The sequence below is a fragment of the Gavialis gangeticus genome, unplaced genomic scaffold (genome assembly GCF_001723915.1).
Source record: "Gavialis gangeticus isolate Ggan-Ray unplaced genomic scaffold, GavGan_comp1, whole genome shotgun sequence".
Taxonomy (NCBI): domain Eukaryota; kingdom Metazoa; phylum Chordata; order Crocodylia; family Gavialidae; genus Gavialis; species Gavialis gangeticus.
This window is the reverse complement of record NW_017729032.1, coordinates 42,743,666-42,758,068: the sequence shown is the minus strand read 5'-3', so window position 1 is coordinate 42,758,068 and position 14,403 is coordinate 42,743,666. Positions and strand designations below refer to the sequence as shown.

At 38.4% G+C, this 14,403-nt stretch overlaps 1 protein-coding gene across 1 annotated transcript in view; it reads left to right on the top strand.

The window, feature by feature from the left end:
- The window catches only part of MIPEP (mitochondrial intermediate peptidase), a gene marked incomplete at its 5' end in the record, with an annotated part of 117,208 nt that overhangs the window by 87,679 nt on the left and 15,126 nt on the right, over positions 1 to 14,403 (top strand). Inside the window, 2 exons of the mRNA XM_019523787.1 lie at positions 2,607 to 2,681; positions 8,855 to 8,974. Coding sequence (XP_019379332.1) covers positions 2,607 to 2,681; positions 8,855 to 8,974 — 195 coding nt within the window. The remainder of the gene's footprint in view (positions 1 to 2,606; positions 2,682 to 8,854; positions 8,975 to 14,403) is intronic.

Below are 14,403 nucleotides of genomic sequence, written 5' to 3'. Positions count from 1 at the left end.
CCTGTGGTCATGCCCTGGTCTGGTGGGTTTCTTGTGCCCCTTAGACAGGGAGATTGCCACAGTGGTGATCCTGAAGCCCCAGGGGTTTCCTGCACTCTTAAGCCATAGCAATCACAGCTGCTGTAATCCCTAGAGCTTGGGGGTTTTACACTGACCATGGTGCACCCATACAACTGGGAGGCCTATCAGCTGACAGGGCTCCAAGCCACAGGGGAGGCCCAGTATGTATGCAAATTAAAGCTCGATAGCAACCAGCTCTAAAGTTAGTATGCATTTTAGAGGTCTAACTTTATAGCTAGTTGGAGCTTCTTATGGCATGGTATCTACTTTGCATGTGTAGCTGGTCTTCAGGTAATTGTGCAACGAACCAGTTATTTGCACAGTACCTGTAAGGTGTGGAGGGGGCCTAGGAGAGAAGCAGGCCGATGGAAGTAGATGGAACCTCTAAGCATGTCTAAATCTATCCCAGCTGGAGCTGTCTCTGTGTGGGGTTGGGGGTGGAGCTGGGTCGGCTTTCCATCCGGCTACTCCCTGCCACCACACCTGGTCTCTGCACTGGCTGATTTGCCCTGGGCCCTGCACCCTGCTATGGTCATCTCTGATCCCAGCCATGAAGTTGCCCACCCACAAAAATTCAGCTACAGCTTTCCCCTCTTACATCATACCTGGTGTAATCTGGGCTTCTTTTCATTGGCTTTATTAGGATTAGATTGTTCTAATACGAAGTCTGGGTTGGCTTGAATAGCTAGCGATGACTGTTTTGATATAATGGCTTTCTCATTGCCTTTCTGGTCCTTTTCTTTTATTTATTTGTTTAATTCAGTAGTTTGGGTGCATTAGAGTTTCATAAAGCATACATACTACATCTGAGGATTTTATTTTCTTTCCTTTAAACACTGGGGATTTGGGGCTACCTCATTTTCATTGCATTACAATCTACCTTTTTAAAATTTATTTTTTGGTGCCTTATTTCTGTCTAGGATCTTGACTATATTGTGGTTACTTTTATTTAGTGGTTTTTTTAATTGTTGAATCAACTCCTTTGTTACATGAGAATAAATTGAGAAGAAATCTCTTAACTGTTATGAATTTTTTATATCCTCGTGCTTTTGACCAGTTTATATGTGGTCCATTGAATTCCTCCATTATCACTATTATCATGTTCGATCTTGTTAGATTTTTGATCTCTCTCTGCATGATATCCTTTTCTTGATCTGGAGGCCAGCAGTATAGAGAGTTAAAATCATCATATAATTTTAAACAATTCGTTCTCTGGCAGAATTTGTATTCATTGGTCCAGTTTGTAGACTGAAATTTAAGAGCTGACCCCGTTATGAGTCCTGTCATACCCTGAGACCACAATACATTTACCAGAGCAAAAATGTTACAGATCTTGCAAGCTACTGCAAAAATACATTTTTATTCTATGAACATTCATATAGCTTGTCTTCAAGTCAGATTAATTGTACAGAATTTAAACACATGGATATGCTGTTAGAATCTATAAACTGTGATGTATTGGCTCTTAAAAACTTCAACAGACTATAAAACTTTAGGTATCCTTTCAGAGTTCTTTAATATTAAACCTCTATGTTCTAATGCAGAACCCATAATATGTTTTGAACAGTACTGCAAGGACTGAGTTAATTTAACTGTATTTAACATGTTAGCTGAATAAAACAAAACTTACAGAAAAGAACTTACTTATTTGGAAGACTGATTTATTCAAGAAATAGTCACAAGAAATGTAGCGTTACGCTTTCACCTACCAATGATTTTAAAATCTGGCAACGATCAGTCTCTGGATATATTTATAGAATTCTAGGTAAGTCAAAGGGAAAAATAGTTTGAAAATTGGGGAACATCTATCTAATAGTTTCCTAAGAGTTGTGTGGTGTATTTTAAATAATTCTAGTAATATGAAACAGATTGTGTATAAAAGCACATACTTGCTGCTCAGTATAGTGAAGTATTTTTTATATTGGTAAATACATAAAACCTAATCCTGTGCTCCTCTACTTCTTTGGGGTTGGATCATACCAATAGGAAATTCTGCCAAACACATTTAGTGTTAGTAAGTTTTTTGGGGTTTTTTTACTTCTAATATCTTCCACAGAAGATTAGATTACGTGACCCTAGAGGATTTTGCCTGTCCTCTCTGTATTTCTTTTTCTAAAATTATTTGCAGGAATAAATAATTACTATAATTATGTATCATAATAGTTCAAAAGGCTGTTATATTTTACGTGTATATATACTTAGAACAAAGGGTCACTTTATATAATTAAAGAAAAATGGTTGAGTCAATCAATGGTTATTTCTGGTTACTAATTAAAAAGTTCCTGCAAATTTTTATTCTATCGTTTTGCAATTCTGAACTCACATTTTCAAACCTTTTAGATAACAATACTTGTTGAAATTAAATGGTCAATATAAGTTTTCTAATCTAATGTTTAAAAATCACAGCTGTTTATAAACATTATCATAAGTTTCTTGCTTTATATGCTGTTCTTGTTTTTGGCCTTAGTTATAAATGTAGTGCAATGAAGCTCTCAAGCAGTTGACTAGTTCTAAATATAATTTGATTTATTATTTTTTCATTCAAGCCACTGCCAAAAAGCATGGTGTCACGGCTCTGTGAATCAAAAAAAGTTTGTGCAGCAGCTGATATGCAACTTCAGGTATGTTCTTTGTTTTCAGTTCTCTCTATATCCAAAATCAAAAATCCTAAGTTATGGAAACTAGGTGAAACTAGTCTCCTAATTTGTGAAATCTTTATTTTTTTTTCATTCTTTAACTTTGCTTTAGTGACATTTCTCTGTAGCCTAAATATATGCACATTATTTTAAAATACTTTTTTTTTTCAGTTCATTTAACTATGTTTTGGCTAGCATTTTCTCTGTGGCCTATCTAAAACCCATTTTATCATTGGTTTGGAGGGCTCTTTCTTAGCACAGAAAGTTAAAAATCAGTCACATTTTTCAAACCTGGGTACCTAAGTTTAAGCTCCAAAATCTAAATTGAGGCACCTAACTAAAACTAATCTGAAGTACTGAACACTTTAAATTGCATCAAAGTCTGGGGGAAATCAAGATATTTAATTTTTACAATCAAGTAAGTTTTATTTCATCTGTGAAACATGTATTTAGTGCCCATTTTAAGCACCCAGGTTTGAGAATTAGTCTTTGTTGTTAAATGAATGTTGTCAAAAGTTAGCAGTCCTGACTCTTCATCTACCCGCCACACTCCTGCATTTATTCTGATGTGCAGTTATCCAGCTAGGTTCACATGTGTCTATTTAGTTGCCTGTAAAACCACACTACAACCAGAAATGTCAACAAAATTATAACTGATGACTCAAGCACATTTCCTTCAAACTAAGCAAAGCATTACATTTCTCGGTAAGGTCTAAGTGACACCATCCATGCCACATTTGACCTTTAAAAATGTAAATGTTTTTGGATGTTTCCAAGTTCAGGGAAACATTTTTAAAGCATTCTTAGCCTACTCAAAAACCACAGCAAAACATTTTTTTCAGAAGTACCTGAAAAAAGTAGATTTATGTTTAAATTGGGTTTTTTTCCATCCGTAATTGGAGTATCACTACATTAATTTGAGTTTCTGGGATCTTCTGCATATTGAAGAGAGATGTATGATTAAACCCAAGAATTTAACAACATTTAAATATACATCTTCTTGTGGGGTGCATTTTTGTCATGTGAAATAAATTCTGATGTGTTTGGACCTGGAGTAACTTTAATGGCACTCATATAACCCATTGCACAATTATTTTAATAAGTGGGCAGAGTGCTAGAATGAACTGGAATCATATTATTAAGCTAATAACATTTTAATTGTACAATTTGATGTAATCAGTGTAGTAATTTATAATAATTAATGCAGTATGCTGCTTCCTTTGTATTTAAATTTTCTAGATGTATAGCATTGACTGTAGAAATCTACCAGTGTCTAAACACTTAAAAGCAGTGTCTTGCCTGCACCTCATCAACAACTCCTGAAGTCTGTGGCATTGTGAAATATTTTTCATTCCTGTCTTTAAGGCCCTTTGCAAACACCCGCAACTGTGGCTTGCAGATGAAAACAGTTATGGATGTAAAGTTCACTGGTGTTTATTTTCAAGGATGGATTTCTTCACTGTGCTTTCCAGGTGGCCTGGCTCACATAACCTCCTTCCCACGCCTTACATGTGCCAGGGAAGAAGGAAACCTATAGCTGGCTTCAGTGACTCATTACCCTAATGCTCTGTTGCTGCATTGTTCTCTAGTTAGCCCACCTCAATTTCCCTTAGTTCTGGTTTCCCCCATTTCCTGGCTGCAAGCTGGACTCCCAGCTCCATCTTTCTGACCACATGCTTCCTGACTCCAAGGATCAGTACAGAGAATGTGAACTGTGATCCACTCTCCACTCTTTCTTACGAGGAAAGTTGGAGAACAAGGGGTAGTTGCAGGATGGTCCCAACAAGGCAGGGACACAGAAAACAAAATGTCTGAGGCCTTGTGTTCAGCCAGATGACCATTTTTGTGACAAAATTCTGGAATTCACAGTGATTTGTTGGGCATGCCAAATGTTCAGGGCCTAAATAGACATGAAGGGGAAAATTGAAATTTGTCCTCATCTTGGAGTTGCTATAGTAAGCAGGTCGGAGCAGAGTCTGAGTCTGATTGTTGCTTTGAGTGACTGTGGTTTTAGGATTGTATTGTAAGTCTAGGAATCTCTGCTCCATATTCTTAAAGTGTACATCTTGGTCAGTAGGATCAGAGCAGATACAGTTGTAGCATACTTTGGCTGTAGATGATAGTGTGCTTAGGATATGAGTTGTTGATGTGGAGGTAGTTCTAGCGATTGGTTGGTTTCCAATACAATGTGATGATAAGTGTTGCTGTCACCATGGTCCTGTTAAGTCCTACTGCAACACAGTTCAAATAAGCACACGGCACAGTTATTTAATGAGTATAAACTTAGTGTAGCCTTTATTCATACTATCAGCCAGGTGATCAGACTGGCTGACAGCAGAGATAGTGCAGTGTTAAACACAGATCCAAACAAAGTGCATTTCTATTTTTTAGCCATTAGAAGCACTTACTTTTAAGCCCTTATCATTAGCCACACATGATCAGTCACATTTGGTGCCATGCACTTAATTACAGCATTCTTACATATCTTCCCAGGTATGTACCAGGTTTGATTATACTATCCTACGTATTTTTCTTATCTAGTATGGAAGGTTGTACTGATCCTTACATCACAGTGTTCTTGACAAGATTCCAAATGTTCTGGTGTACTCCTGTGCTTTCCACAGAACTTGACTTTCAGATTTTAACTGTTCTTAGCCCTTCTTAAGACCTACAAACTTTCACAGCGGTGTCTGATAAATGAATATGTGGGTGGAGTATTCTATAATGGAGTCTGATGGAGTGGTGGAAGTTGTAGACGTGCTGGTGGAATTTCTCTAGAGATTCCTTCTCGTGTCCATGTGATGATATCATCATTGTACCATGGGTATATCAAGGGGGTGAGCAGGCAGCTGGCTAGGTCTGTCAAAGTTACATTAGCATATTGGGTATATCACAGTCCTTTTGAATTTCATTTTTTACCCCACAATTGAGCCCCATAACTTGTGCTTCTGTAAAGGTTTAAGGCATTAAGTCTTGATCTGAAGATATTGAAAGGTTGAAAATTAACCACATCCCTTGGTAGTTAGTTCCAGAGATTAATCATCTTTGATGTTAAAAAGTGTGCGTTCCATTTCTAATTTAGATTTGTCTGGTTTCAGTTTTCAGCCATTGGGTTTCATTCTGCCCATTTCCTCTAGAGTCAAGACTTTTTATTCCCTGGTATTTCCTCCCCATGATATATTATACACTGTAATCAAGTAACCTTTCAATCTTCTTTGATAGTAAGATTGAGCTCATTAAGTCTCTCACTGTAAAGTATTTTCTCCCATCCTCAAATTGTTTTTGTGGCTTCTCTTATCCTTTCCAATTTTTCAACATTCAGTATTAAACTCTCACTGGTACCCTTTTATCTATGCATAGAACATCCTAAAATGAGAATCTCTTCTAACCAATAATTAAGTTCTCGTCCTCATCTACTGATTCCCCCTTATTTCACTATCATTGACCACTGCAGTGAAGATCTTGTTGCATCCAAAACTGCCTCTTCATACCAGCAGATGGAGAAAGGAAGCAAATAAAACCTCCATATCTAATAAAGAGAGCTGCTGTAGGAGCACTTCAGGTTTTTCGTTGCTCAGACTGGGGACAAAAATCAATGAAGGTACTCTCATCCTCTGTCATCCATTTATGACATAAGTGAGAAGTTACCCAGCATTACATTTACTATAAGTTATCTTTAAAAAGTATGATGTTCCTCATATACTGAATTTACAATCATTCACTAATGTTTGTCCAGTGTCTTAATTGAAAAATTATCTGCTTGGCTGATATTTTTGTACATATTCTGTGTTTATAAATGGACGAGTTTGTATATGTTCAGCACCTCTTAACCAGGGCCTCACCAGCTGAGTCTGGGCATGCAAACTTGAGGCTCCAAATATTAAAGATAGGGGCTTAAATTTGCAAAACTATCTCAAGATCATATAGTAAGTTGGCAGAGAATACAGGAACAAATCCCCCAAGTCCCAATACCCAGTCATTTTCTCTAACATCTAAAGCATTCCCTTTTTTTTCCATGGAAAAGCAACTTTTGCATATCTTTATCAACTTATCATTTTGGAACTATAGTTGAAAGGTTTATTGAGGCACACTATGTTTAGAAGAGTAGTCATTTACATAGAAGCAACATAATCCTTAGGAAGTGTTTATGTTTCAGATGCATAGATTTACATGAGGTTATAATCCAAACTAAATCTATAATGAATAAATCCCAACTAAATCATAACCACTCAGTTGTTTGGTGGGTTTTTTAAATCAATATTTAAATTCTGAAAGAAATAGTTGAGCATTTATATGTTCTGTAGTCATGTTAAATATCGTAACCAGCTTTTTCGTGATAAAATCAAGTTCATTATTTTATAGCCAACATTAAATAAAACAATTTTGTAGAAGAAAAGAGTATGTGGCTGTTTTACAAGCTTCATTTTCATGGTAGTTCACACCTAGTACACACCTCATACAGGCTCCTGAATTGTTCCATGGCTCCCATGGCAATGAAGAAGCACATAAATAAGCACTGTTATATAACACTTCTCACTGTATCACATGAAAGTTAATAAAGGTCTTGCTCTGTCTACAAGTTAGTTGTTCTTAAATGCATGCACAGTATAACAGAAAGTGATCGTTTCCTTCCTGACGCACAGAGTTGTGCAGGTTCTCTGTTTCCTTAGTCTGTCAGCAGTTACTGTTTTCTCACAAACACCTGAAGGCTCCCATCACAGGCTGAAGAGGAGTAGAAGTTGTACAGTATTTACACTATTCTTGTACAGTAGTTTACACTCTTTTCAACCTATAAACACATTGATTTCAGTGGGTGTTGGGCAAGGACTCCATTTAGACTCCCCAGGTCAACTCACAAAAAAAAATCCCTGAAAGTTCCTTAGGATGCTAAGCATCACTTCTCCTCCTTTGGATGGTTGGTTGCTATAGAGCAGTCTGATCCTATTTGATAGACCTCACCAATAATCTGCAGAATATCATGGATTTGGACTACTTATGTGCATCTCTTACCTTCTTTCTCCCATGACTGCCACAAAAATGATACTTCACATCTCCCATTTCTAAACTTGGCAAACCCTGAGCACCCTGCATTTACATTCTGGGACCCACGTAGTCTGCCTTGCACCTCACAAAGCACTTGTAAAATAGGAGTCTTCAGAAGTGCTTCTTTCCAGTTTCCCTTACCTCTTACTATTCTTTGGCAAATAGGAAGATGCTTTTCTCAAAGCACTCTAGTGGGTCAGTTATAGGGGATACTGCTAATGGCTGCTCAAGAGACTTCTGATGTCCATTATTTAGCCCAAACCTACTTCACAGCAGATGCAGGCTCTTTTGTATGGTTGAATGCATAGTGTCACATGTCCTAGAGCACTGGTTCTCAACCTTTTTTGTACCAGGACCCATTCATAACCTTCAATGGTCAGTCTCGATCCAGTGCCCCTCACTTCTGACCCGCTGTCCCCCACCCCCAGGCCCCAGCCCCCCAATGTGTGGGGCAACGGGTAGGTGTTTGGGGTAGGGGGAGCCCCAAGCAGCCCCTCGCAGGCTAGAACTCTGTCAGCCTGCAAGGGAAAAGCCATGGCTTCCCATGTTTTTCTCCTTTAAAGGAGAATCCATTTTTTAAAATTTGTTCATGACCCTTTCATATATTCTCACACTAGAGACCCACAGGTTGAGAAATGCTGTCCTAGAGAGAGCATGTTGTGCTGTCCTGTGTCTGAGTTTCTTGCAATGCAAGAGTGGTGTTAGTAGATCTTTAATTAAATTTATTTTAAAACTTTTTCAATGAAAAGATGGATTTCTAGAATGCTTTAGGAATAGGTCTCAGTTTTAAGGTAGGTAAACAAATACATAAACTCACAAAAGGTGACAGTGCCCTTTAAGTGTTAAAAGATGAATCCTACAAGATCATGAGCCAGTTGGTACCTGTTTATGTTAGTTGGAGTTAATCATACTCAGCACATCAGTGGGACCAGGCCTTTTCCTTTTTAATCTTGCACAGAAAGTAGAACAGCTGGAAAATGTATGCATTTCCCAACTTTCATGAGGTATGCTGTTGCATTTATCTCCATTGGCTAACCACATGCCAAATGCCAAGAGTGTGAACCAAAGCTGAAAATATATATATATATATATATATATATATTCTATCCGTCTAGGTCTTTTATGCTGTCTTGGATCAGATCTATCATGGGAAACATCCTCTAAAGAGATCAACCACAGAAATTTTAAAGGAAACCCAGGAGAAATTTTATGGATTGCCTTATGTGTCTAATACTGTAAGTATAACATTTAAGTTTAATGCTTTAAAGCGGAAAGCTTGGAAATGTTTGTGTCTTTGGACTTTGCCACTTAATACAGGGGTGGGCAAGTTATAGTTCAGGGGCCTGATCTGGCCTGCCAACTGACTGTGTTTGGCCCGCAGGCAGGCGGCTATAAACTTGTGGGATCTGGCCTGTGGGCAGTTGGCAGCTCTGGCTCCAGCCACTGTGTTGTGCCAGGCTGGCAGGCAGGACTGCTTCTGCCTGGCACTGATGCAGTGGCGTCAGCTGTGGACCTAAGTGGATGCCTAGATTCCCCACCTGGAACCCGCTGGGTGCATCCACAGCTGACACTGGTGGCTGCTTGGGGCTGGTTCCACCATGCCGGGCAGGTGGTGGTGTAAGCTGTGAATGGGGCTGGTAGTCTCCAGGTTGGGGATGGGGGTTGGAGTGTGCTACAGCTCTGGACAGAGGGGGAGGGGCAGAGGAAGCAGTAGGGAGGGAGGGGGAGAGAGAGAGAGGAGGGGATTGGGGTGTGAAATAGCTCCAGGGAGGCAGGGAGAGGGAGAAGTTTGGGGCTGCTTCATCTCCGGGGAAGGAGGGAGAGAGAGTGAGGATCAGGGTGTGCTACAGCTCTGGTGGGGGGCAGGGAGCAGCAGGGGAGATAGGATCAGGGTGTGCTACAGCTCCAGAGAGGGAAGGAGGGGGAGATGCAGAGATTGGGGCATACACAGCTCCATGGAGGGAAGGAGGAAGAGAGATGTGGCCCTCAAGAGGACACCAACTCATTTAAGTGACTCTCCAGCCCAAATAATTACCTACTCCTGCCTTAATAGGTTATCCATCCCTTTTTAGCAGAATTTTCATGTTTTCAAATTTTATCTCAGTATATTCCAAAACAGAAAAGACTGAAGCTGTTGGCACAAAGAGTCTTTTTTTCTACTGCTGAATATTTTATGTAGATAGTGAGCCATTCTTCTCTCTGTTCACTGGGGCAGGATAAGAATAAAGTGACTTAATTTGAAGCCAGGAAGATTAGGGTTGGATGGTAAGGAAGAGTTGTAAAACACTGCAGCAGGCTGCACAGGAACACTGTGAAATCTTAATTTTTAAGGCTTTTAGGAACAAGTTAGGTAAACATTTGTCTGGGATGGTCTGGAGGTATACTTACAATGTGGACTAGATCAGAGGTGTCCAATGTGGCCCACAGGCTATTGGAATTTGGGGATGTGACCTGCCATAGAACGTGGGGCCCTTCAACACCACAGGCCATAGCTGTCAGCAGCAGAATTGGCTTGCAGCTGTCCCCAAATCCTACTGATACCCCTGGACCATCTTAGGACCTGCTGCCTCCAAAGTCCTTGCCACCCATGAACCTGTTGTCATTGCTGCGGCAGGGGCCAAGGGCAGCTGCCCCTGTGCCCTGGTCTGCATCCAGACCACAAGGAGTCTGGCAGTTTGGATCCAGCTTGGAGCGTGAGTGAGTTTGACATCCATGGGATAGATGATACCTTCACGTCCCTTCCAGCTCCCTATTTCTATGATTCTGAATCAAAGATACAGATTATTTGATGATATTTGCATAGAGTTTCTATTTGATGATAAAGTTTCCCTAGTTTCCCTTTTTGATGATAAAGGCATGGAGTCTTTTGATTCTTCTTTTTTTGTACTAAGCAGTTACTTACACTGATACTGTTGCCATTCTAATTATAACTCATTAGAGTGTTCTGGAAAGTGGTATACCCTTCAGTCCTTCAGGAAGTTTGTGTAACCTCTAAAGAATAAGTTAGTGCTTTGCCAAACTGGAAGAAGCCCCAGTTGTTTGCATAAAGTGCACATTGCTGGATTAGCTTTCAAATGGGCCTTCTTCAAGTACACTATAACATCAGATTTCAGGGTCTAGGTATGAGGAGAGGAATATTAAACACTCTGTAAACTCTGAAGAAGTTAATTTTCTATAAATAATTAACAGCTAAAAGCAGTTTGAAAAGAATTGGTGAGACGCAAAGTTCAACAAGCAGTTCAAAGCCGTTGGGCATTTCAGAGGGTCTTAAAGTCACTCTGGGAGATTTGTTTGGCTTTTTAAAGGGTTTCTGTTCGCTTTATGACAAATAAAAAAATCCTGATAAGTATGCTGAAATGTTTGCTTTCTAGAAGTAATATAACACTATTCACAGGACAACTATTTCTGTGGCAGCAGAGTATTTACAGAAATCATAAGATAGTGAAACGCTTTTAAGGAATTTATTTTTACAATCATTAGTCCCATGAAACTCAAACAAGCTTTTAGTGATATTTGTGTGTAATAAGGCTGATTTTTTTTTTTTTTTATTATTAAGCAGATACAGGTAGCACTTAAGTCACTTTTACAATTGATTTGGGAGCATTTGAAATAGGAAGTAGATACAAACATCTATAACATTTAGTCAGTGTACAAAATATAGTTCTTTCTCATGCCAAATTCCTAATGTTTTCAGGATGACAGCCTTAGTGCTATATATGTGCATGGCAATTTAATTGCAACTGCCCATGTATTATTATGTATATAATAAATATCTTATAGAGAGGCCCCAGCTGATACCAAGGTCCCTTTTCCTAAGGACTGTATGAGCATGTAATAAGGGACAACCTGAAAAAGCTATCGAAAAAGCAGAAAAGGGTTAGGTAGCGTGTTATGGCCCTTGTCTTTCATATGAGGAACTGAGGCTTAGAGAAATCACATGGCTGGCTCAAAGTCAAAGTCCCAGGATTGCTAGAAGTAGGATTCTGAGTCCTGATCTAGTATGTTCAAATACTCAGACAAAAAGAACAGAATGATCCTGAATGAACAGTGGTTTACGATAATGGTTAATGTCTCCTTTCCTTTTGTAGAGACAGGTTTTACATGAGTAAACTGGTAAATTTTGGCCAATATTTTATGCAAATATTTACTAGTAATTTAACACCTCTTGCAAAAATGTGTTTCTCTACATTACCTTAAAGTATTGACTTATTTTATTTAATCCCAGTATGCTACTGCTGCTCTGAAAGACAGACTGAGGCCTGAACTTACGTTGAGGAAAAGCTTAGGGATACACCCTGATTCTAATATTCTTTGTTCATTGTTGTATATGTGCTGCATATGTATCAATATCCAAGGTAGGTATCTCTTGGAACAGAAAGGATTAATTTGGAAGTTCTTAGATTATACATCTTGTTGCTATTTTACTTAAAAAAAAAAAAAAAAAAAAATGACTGTAACACATGTACAAATAATAACAAAGTCTGTTTTAAGTAAGTAGTCCAATTTAGATACCCTAAATCTTTATTTATGTTCTGCTTTGCCTGAATTTTAAACTAACTATCTGATAGACAGTGGAGCAATATTGAACTACAAAAATAATTCTCACATCTCACTCTTGTATGTGAGCATAGGTGTAAATAGTTTTTGAGCATTTGAGTTGTGATAGTCAAATCATTTGATAGTTTATAAACATTATTGTAAACACATTCTCATTTAATTTATATAATTCAGAGGCCATATAGTACATAAGCAGAAACACTTAAGTGGTTAATTGTACATTACATTCCTTTCCTGTTCCCCAGTATAAACTCCTGTGAAAATATTTACATTCCCTGTCTTTCTAGATTTATTTATGAATTATTATAAAAACACAGAAGTATTATACATTGAACCTTGAATCTCTTATTCAACTTCCATTCTTTAGTCCCTTTGGTGTCTTTTAGTCAGTTTATCTTGCACCCCATTTCACTCCTAACCTTAGAAATTGATGGTATTTCAAAATTCTGAACTATAGGCAGGATCATCCCTGGTTTAACATTTCCAACCTCTGTGTAGCCTGTTTCAATGCTTAATCAACATTGCAGACTTCTTCCCAAGACCACAAACAGTTTACAGCACTCTTCCTTCACAGTTTGTCTAACACACTCTTTCTTCAAAATAAAAAAATCACAAATACCTCTTATACTCTTTTAGATCAAAACCTGCACCACAGCACGAGGTGCTAAAAACTATAATTACTCTACTGCACAGCATATATTAAAAACAGCACGAAATATAAAAATATGGTATTGGGTAATATTTTAAAATGTCAAAGCACTAATAAACAATGTGCACTTGTCTTGCCAGCAAGCAAAACCCAACAGCAGGCTGATGGTTTTGTCAGTGGAAAACCTTGCAGTGAATTGACTTTCAAATAATATACTGTATACTAAAGTACACAATAATTTTAATTCATTAGTCCTTTTAAAATCTGGTTGAGTCTTTTAGGGATCAATGCTGAGTTGTGTATTAATTGATTTTGTTGTCATTTTGACATTGCTGTCTCTGATAATTCACCCTATTTTTGATAAACATAAGTTGGAAACATTTTTAAAGCTTAACTGATGCTTTAGCTTGGGGATGGTTAAATTAGTAAAATCATTTCACTTTTTCAATAGCTTGTAGAACAATGTAATTTCTGTAAAGTGCTGTTTCATATATGGGTACAGCAAATGTACCTTATTTAAAATTTTAAGGGTTTTTTTTAATATGAGAGAGGCTTTTATAAATAAGAGTTTGGAAATTCTGTAGACATTGTAATTGGAAAACTTATGGTAAATAGGTATCTCTAATAATTTCAGAGGTTCAGTCATGCATCTTTATTTTTGTCAGCTGTACCATAAAAAATAACAGGCAGTAACATGACCTGCAGATGGCATATTATCTTAAGCCCTAGGCTAAGCTGCAGAAATATACTGTTCTTTAATAAACTCCAGGAATGTCTTCATGAAACTTTCATGGTTATTACATATATCCTTAAAATAGTGGATATACTTAGAAAATTCTTCAACTTCATTGTTAAATTTCCATTATGTTGCAGTTAAGAAATGTGTCCTAATAATTTGTCTATCCTGCAGCCTTTTCAAAATGGTTATTCAATATGTTGGATTTTTTTTAATGGTATAGATAAATCATTCAGTACTGGAAATCAGGAACATTTGCACCTATAAGAAATTTCATAAAATAAAATTTTCAGCTAGAAGGTGCATAATTACACAGGGGTCTGATTTTCCGATTGCTGCAGGAAAACATGGATTTTCTCATTTGATGGAGAAAAATGTGGGTTTTCCTCTTTAAAGGAGAAAACCATGGGAAATGGTGGATTTCCCCATGCAGGATGGCAGTCTTCCAGCCTGCAATAAGCTGTTTGGGTCTGGTAGGGTTGGGGGGGAAGACGATTGGAGGCAGGGGGCAACACGTGCATATGTGTGTAAAACACACGTGCGCGCACACACACACACACAGCCAGCCAGCCAGCCAGCCAGCCAGCCAGCCAGCATACAGTCAGGCTGGATGGCGGAAGCATCCCTGGCAGCTGGATTCAGGTAGGTCTGTGGGAGGCAGGGGTTGGGGGGCCAGGGTTTGGGGACTATCCGGGATTGGGGGAGAGAGGTTGTGGCAGGGG